The 7,048-nt window shown below is 49.0% G+C and overlaps 1 protein-coding gene across 1 annotated transcript; it reads left to right on the top strand.

Annotated features, from left to right (window-relative positions):
* Window positions 1-1,137: 1,137 nt before the first annotated feature.
* Window positions 1,138-6,709, top strand: SARC_10441 (hypothetical protein; the record flags this gene model as incomplete). The annotated part of the gene is made up of 9 exons (XM_014295519.1): window positions 1,138-1,433; window positions 1,826-2,017; window positions 2,653-2,856; window positions 3,565-3,758; window positions 3,994-4,211; window positions 4,523-4,684; window positions 5,126-5,408; window positions 5,685-6,052; window positions 6,522-6,709. Coding segments are annotated over 9 exons (2,105 nt in total), but the record flags the coding sequence as incomplete, so codon positions are not given.
* Window positions 6,710-7,048: the final 339 nt, after the last annotated feature.

The following is a 7,048-nucleotide window of genomic DNA, read 5'->3' as shown; positions in this document are numbered from 1 at the left end:
CGCCTGTGTGTGGACGTATGTGGTTGCTGCGCCTGTGTGTGGACGTATGTGGTTGCTACGCCTGTGTGTGGACGTATGTGGCTGTTGCGCCTGTGTGGAGGTATGTGTTTGCTACGCTTGTATGTGCACGGATGTGGCTGCTACGCCGGTTGGTTCGCCTGTGTGTGGACGTATGTGGTTGATACGCCTGTGTGTGCACGTATGTGATTGTCACGTATGTGTGTGGACGTATGTGGGTTCTACGCCTGTGCGTGCACTTATGTGGTTGCTACGCCTGTGTGTGGACGTATGTGGTTGCTGTGCTCGTGTGTGGACGTATGTGGTTGCTGTGCTCGTGTGTGGACGTATGTGGTTGCTACACCTGTGTGTGGACGTATGTTGTTGCTACGCCTGTGTGTGGACGTATGTGGTTGCTACGCCTGTGTGTGGACGTATGTTGTTGCTACGCCTGTGTGTGCACGTATGTGGTTGCTACTACGGCTGTGTGTTCACGTATGTTGTTGCTACGCGTGTGCGTGCACGTATATGGTTGCTGTGCTTGTGTGTGGACGTATGTTGTTGCTACGCCTGTGTGTGGACGTATGTGGTTGCTACGCCTGTCTGTGCACATCCCTATCCCATCCGTCTCTACTATCAACTGACACTCCCACAGTCAATGACTAAGTAATCGCTAATCCACTATTCACATCCCTATCCCATCCGTCTCTACCATCAACCGACACTCCCACAGTCAATGACTAAGTAACCGCTACACCCACTATTCACATTCCTATCCCATCCGTCTCTACCATCAACTGGCACTCCCACAGTCAATGACTAAGTAACCGCTACACCCACTATTCGCAGCCCTATCCCATCAGTCTCTACTATCAACCGACACTCCCACAGTCAATGACTAAGTAGCCGCTAATCTACTATTCACATTCCTATCCCATCCGTCTCTACCATCAACTGACACTCCCACAGTCAATGACTAAGTAACCTCTACACCGACTATTCACATCCCTATCCCATCCGTCTCTACTATGAACTGACACTCCCACAGTTCAAGTGTATTGCTTTAACCTTGACACCTCGTCTCATCTACTGGTTGTTTGTTTGTATTCTGTGTGTGTGTGTTGTCATGGTTACTATCAGACACCTCCTCGGGCATTGGTACGGGACTGGCTACCAACCGCGTTGTCATAGCAACCAAATCCCCCGCGCAGACGGCTGCTGTCGACGCACTCCGACAGCAGAGGCATAGGGCCATGGAGGTGTATGGGCTGTACTTGGAGCTACTGACCATCTTCATCACCCACCCGTCGGTGGTGGTAGGTACATATGCCGCAAGCACTATCAAGATGGCCTTGAGCACCCCGGCTTTGGTACAGAATGCACCTGAGTTCAAGGGCTATGACCTGTTGTTGGCGGCCCTCCCCAGTGTGTTGCAGGTACGCACATGCGGGGCAAAGTGTCTGGTGCATCGGCCCACTGTAGGCGACTTTTGGGGCCACCTCATTGGGTGTACAGATACCGATATCTGTCTGTGACTGTTGAGTGTTTAGGGTTTTAGGGTTTTAAGGTTTTAGGGTGTTTTGTGCAAAGGTTATGGTGTGCGAATATTGTATGGCTCACCTGATTGTTCTGTTCTCCAAAGCAGGGTTTAGGGTTTAGGGTTTAGCTAAGCATGATTGGGTTTTAGGGGTTTAGGGTTTAGGATTTAGAGTTTAGGTTAAGCATGATTGGGACATGTTTACAAACAGGGCTACTGCGCATCGGTTTCCAACGCCCACTCAGCTTGTTCGCTCAGTTACGCGTGTGTGTGTGTCTCTCTCTCTCGTAGGGTGTGGTGATGCTAGCCATGAAGAGTGATGGGCCTGACACCTCCGCCTCCGCTGACACTCCCGTGGCGGTGTATCTGCTCATGGACTTTGACGACGTCAATGCCTTCAGCGCCTTCCACTCCACCGCTCGCTCTAATGCGCTGCAGTTGGCACAGGCCATGGCCACCATTGCGCCGGTCGAGGCCTTTGAGGTGAGCGTGTGACCACAGACGGCCGTGGAGGGGGGGGGGGGGGGGGGATGGTGTGTTGTGTTGTGTACTGTGCTGTGTGCTGTGTGTTGTATGTGGTGTAGTGTGTGTGGTGTGTTGTGTGTTGTGTGTCGTGATGTGTGGTGTGCTGGCACAGGCCATGGCCACCATTGCGCCGGTCGAGTGTGAGCACAGACGGGCGTAGAAGGGGGGGTTTGGTGTGGTGTGTTGTGTGGTGTGTTGTGTAGTGTGTGTTGTATGTTGTGCAGTGTGTGTTGTATGTTGTGTAGTGTGTATTGTCTGCTGTGTGATGTATGTTGTGTAGTGTGTGCTGTGTGCTGCGTGTGCTCTGAGTGTGTTGTAGACTGTTTTCGTGATGTAGTTTTAGGGTTTAATAATTGATAAGCCCTTCGTATGGGTGTATGTATGGCGTGTAAGCTATACGTGACTTGCATGTATCTGTATCGCGTTGTATGTTGTGGGCTTGTCCGAAGTGTTTATGTTTTGGGTTTAGGGTTTAGTTGAAACCCCTAAAAATATAGCAAAACAATTGATTTTACTTGCATACCTCTTGTTCAACTGTAGTTGTGTACTCCGCTGTGCCTCCGTACTAACTGGATGATCTCTCCTTTCCTCAGCTTTTGATTGGTTACCTGAGTGAGCTGGCCAATGAAATCGCCGCTTTGGATGCGAGTACTGTACAAATGCCCGAGGTGCCATTGGAGAACAGGCGCAAGTGGGAAGCGCTGAGTGTCATCTTTGGCAAAACTGTAACAGGCATGCTGGAGGCCAGAACCAAACTACTGAGCGAAAAGCAGGACTCGCCCATTCGAGCCACCGCTGTATGTGCATATACTTACCTACATCTGTATGTAATATACTTACCTACAACTGTATGTACATATACTCTGTTTGTACATATACGTAACTACAACTGTATGTACATATACTTACCTACAACTGTATGTACATATACTTACCTACAGCTGTATGTGCATATACTTACCTACACCTGTATGTGCATATACTTACCTACAACTGTTTGTGCATATACTTACCTACAGCTGTATGTAATATACTTACCTACAACTGTATGTACATATCCTTACCTACAACTGTATGTACATATACTCTGTTTGTACATATACGTACCTACAACTGTATGTACATATATTTACCTACAACTTTATGTACATATACTTGCCTATAACTGTTTGTACATATGCTTACCTACAGCTGTATGTGCATATACTTACCAACAGCTGTATGTGCATATACTTACCTACAACTGTATGTACATATACTTACCTACAGCTGTATGAACACATATTTACCTGCACTGGACCGCCGTTATTCCTGTTGGGCGTGATATGTATGCCCTTGTCCGAAATAGAACTCCTAAACCTTGAACCCTAAACCCTAGTCGCTGGGCTATGCACACAATGGTGGACTGGCTCTTGTCTGTTCAGACCGAAGGCCATATACCTCCCTAATGTTCACATACCTACATGTAATCCATGCTCACCTACCTACCCGTCCCCCACGTGCAGATAGCTACCATTGAGAATAGCATCCAGAACTCTTATCCTGCGCTGGTTGCCTTCGCCCCGCGTGTACATTCGATGATGGCGGCGCATCTCAACACTCTGTCGTCGTACCTGCCTTATCTGGCCATCAATCCGTCCCACCTGATGTCGTACATTGACATGTTGTTTTCGCATCTGCTCAAACCGGCGGTAAACACGTAAGTGCACACAATGACTGAGTGGCACTGTGGCGTGTGGTCACACTTTGCGTTGGTGGATGTGTGTGCAGGAGTGTCTGTGGTTGTATGTAGGTGTTTGCCTACCTGTGTGTGCGATTGCGTATGAGTGATATCTCACATGCGTCACACAGCTATGTGCATATCACCCCTCTTACCTCTACCCCTCTTATCTTTATCCCTCTTATCCCCACCCGGTCCTTCTCGTGCACACCAGAGTCGGCAACCAGAGTGCCGTGGGGGGTCGTCCTAAGACGGTAGACGGAGTGTTTGATGTCGAGGAAGTGGGGCAGTTGCTGGTCAGGCGCAGTGCCTGCAAGTACTTCATCCGTGCGTGCAAGGACACCAACGGCCAAATGCTGTCACTGGCCGAGGAGTGTGTGCGCAAGGTGGACTCTATGTGGTCTAATCAGCTTCTGTCATGGGGTGAACGCGGTAGGTATTTAGGGTTTCGGATTTTAGGGTGGAGTGGTGTGCTATGCGTTGCAGTTGCGTTGTACTTCATAACTTTCGCTTTGCGCTTGTCGCGTGTGTGTTTAGGCTCAGCTGTGGCCGTCGGTTGTCAACAGATACCACGTGCGTAGCCATGCAGCTGTTTGGGTTTAACGTTTTATCTCCCTAAACCTCCCCATTGGGTTGTTGGAGATGCTTTCCATTGACTATTGTTGTACTGTTGTTGGTTGAGATGCTTACCATTTACTATCCCCCCTCTCTTCTTGCTTTTATTCTCTGCTTGCTTTGCATAGGCTTGTTAATCGAGGGACTATTTCTGGTTAGCAACCACATCACGGACAGCGCCCAGCAGAGCGAGTTTCTGAATCAGGTGGCAGGCGATACCATCAATCGGTGGACTACAAACGAGCTGACTAGGGGTGTTGCCAGTGCCGCGTCCTTCGTGTCGTATATTGGTAGGTAAAAAAATCAGCAAAGTTGTTATGGTGTAGGTAAATAACCAGCATAGTCATGGCTTCGTAAGTCATATTGATACCGTTTTATTGGTGAATAGCTGCTGCCTCCCGCAAGTCTTCTTTTAGCGTTAGAATGTCTAATTCGTTTTCTAACCTTAGAATGTCGAAGTCTTCTATTGGCGTTAGAATGTCTGTGGGTGTTTGTGTATCTGTTTGGTGTGCATCAACAGTTATCTCTCGCCCACTGCTGTGATAAAACCCTAAAAACCAAAACCCATAAAACCCTAAACCGCTAAACCACTGAACCACTGAAACCCTAAAATCCTAAAACCCTAACACCATAAAACCCTAAACCACTAAATCACTAAACGACTGAAACCCTAAAACCCTGAACCCCTAAACGCCTACCCCCTCCGATCCTCCCACCCCTGCCTGGCGCAGGTATCGACGCCCTTGACCCCAGCGAAGACGCACTCACCCACCGTGAGACCATGATTGGGTGTGTCAAGGTCATCTACGGTGCCTCCATGCGCCTCACCACACCCCACAGACCACCCACTCACATGGCCCAGGCACGGGCACAGGCCATAGGCAGCACCTCTACGCCCCAGGACGTCTTTGCGCCTGTGCTGTTGGCTGTGCTGCCTAACTTGCTCAGCATGATCAGATGTGTCCATGAGCTGTGGACTGTGCAGGGCCGCACGCACATCCATCCACAGCTGCAGTATGTCAATGCGTCGTACCACCATGTGTATTTACTCATCCATTCACAGCTGCAGTATGTACCATATGTGTTATCACATCCATCCACAGCTGCAGTATGTACCATGTGTGTTATCACATCCATCCACAGCTGCAGTATGTCTATGCGTCGTACCACCATGTGTGTTTGTAGGACAGTCGGTTCTATCTGTGGTACAGTCAATGTGTGTACGTAGTGCACCCGTGTTTCATCCGTAGTAATCCCTGTGTGTCTATTCCTTATACATCCATCACCCAGTGGTGTGCTGGAGATGAGCAAAGAAGAAGCGGCGCTGCGTCTGGGCGGGTTTCTCAGCAACAACGCCGAGAAGCGCAGAGGTAGCAAAGACACGGACAACAACGCACAGATCACCTTCAAGACAGGCATTGACAGTGTACGTAATTTCTTGGACAACATGCGAGACAACTCCTATCTGGCCCTCAAGTACATGCTGGGGCGTGCTGTCTTCTACACCATCCCAGACATCTCCGGCATTCTGCTGGAGACGGTGTTTAACGGCATGGATCAGATGCAACTCAAACACGTGCGCTTTGTCACGAAGAACGTTGTGCACACACTTGTGGACAACTGCCCCGCCCAGCACCACCGCACCATCCTGTCGTCATGTAAGTGGGTGGGTGGGTGGGTAGTCGATGGTTTGTGACGGGTTGTTTCGTGGGTGGTGGTGGGTGTATCTGACCTTGGTATATACCGCCATCCCAGTCATAAGTGCATACACACACACGCATATTTTGGGAATGATTTTACGCAAATTGGTATAGCCGTACAGATTTTTAGGCTCTCAGCCCTAAAACCCTTTACATACACATCTCATTCATCGTGTCGTGTGCGCATGCATATCCCTCCCATTCATTATGACATACATATGCATCTCACTCATGTTGTCATGTGCACATGTATATCCCTCCCATTCACTATGACATATACATATGCATCTCACTCACTGTGTCATGTGCACATGCATATCCTTCCCATTCACTGAGGCATATACACATACATTTCACTCAAGGTGCCATGTGCACATGCATATCCCTCCCATTCACTGTGACACATGCATTGCTCTCCTGTGCATAGTGCTGCCTGGCTACATCAGCTTCATCACACAGCTGCTAGACGAGCAGTGGAGTGAGTTCATGCGGCGTGTGCCTGACTTGCGTGCAGGGGGAGGTCTTGAAGGGGGTCTGCCAAATGACCGCGACTCCACCCGCGGCACAGAGAATGAGGAGGTATTGGCTGTGTTGGAGTGTTTGTGTGTTGCTTAGGTAGGTAGGGTTTTGGGTTCAGTGGTGGGGCCCAGCCGCTTCTACTAACCAGTTGAATAGATTCTCAGAACGTTTGAGGGTTCGATGGTTTTGTTTCTTTTCAGGGTTTAAGGTTGTGGCCGTTGTAGGGTGTGTGCTATACATAGCGGTAACAGGTCGTGTGCTCGGGTTTTGTGCGGTCCGGAGGTGTCCTGAGCCATCTCACTGTACTCGCAATGTATGTGCGGTGATTTGAGTCTATATATATATATATACACACACACGCACACACACACACACACACATATATATATATATATGTATATATATATATACTTATATATATAGTATATATATATA

This window comes from Sphaeroforma arctica, assembly GCF_001186125.1.
Source record: "Sphaeroforma arctica JP610 unplaced genomic scaffold supercont1.1250, whole genome shotgun sequence".
Classification (NCBI taxonomy): domain Eukaryota; class Ichthyosporea; order Ichthyophonida; genus Sphaeroforma; species Sphaeroforma arctica.
This window is presented reverse-complemented; position numbering and strand designations above follow the sequence as displayed.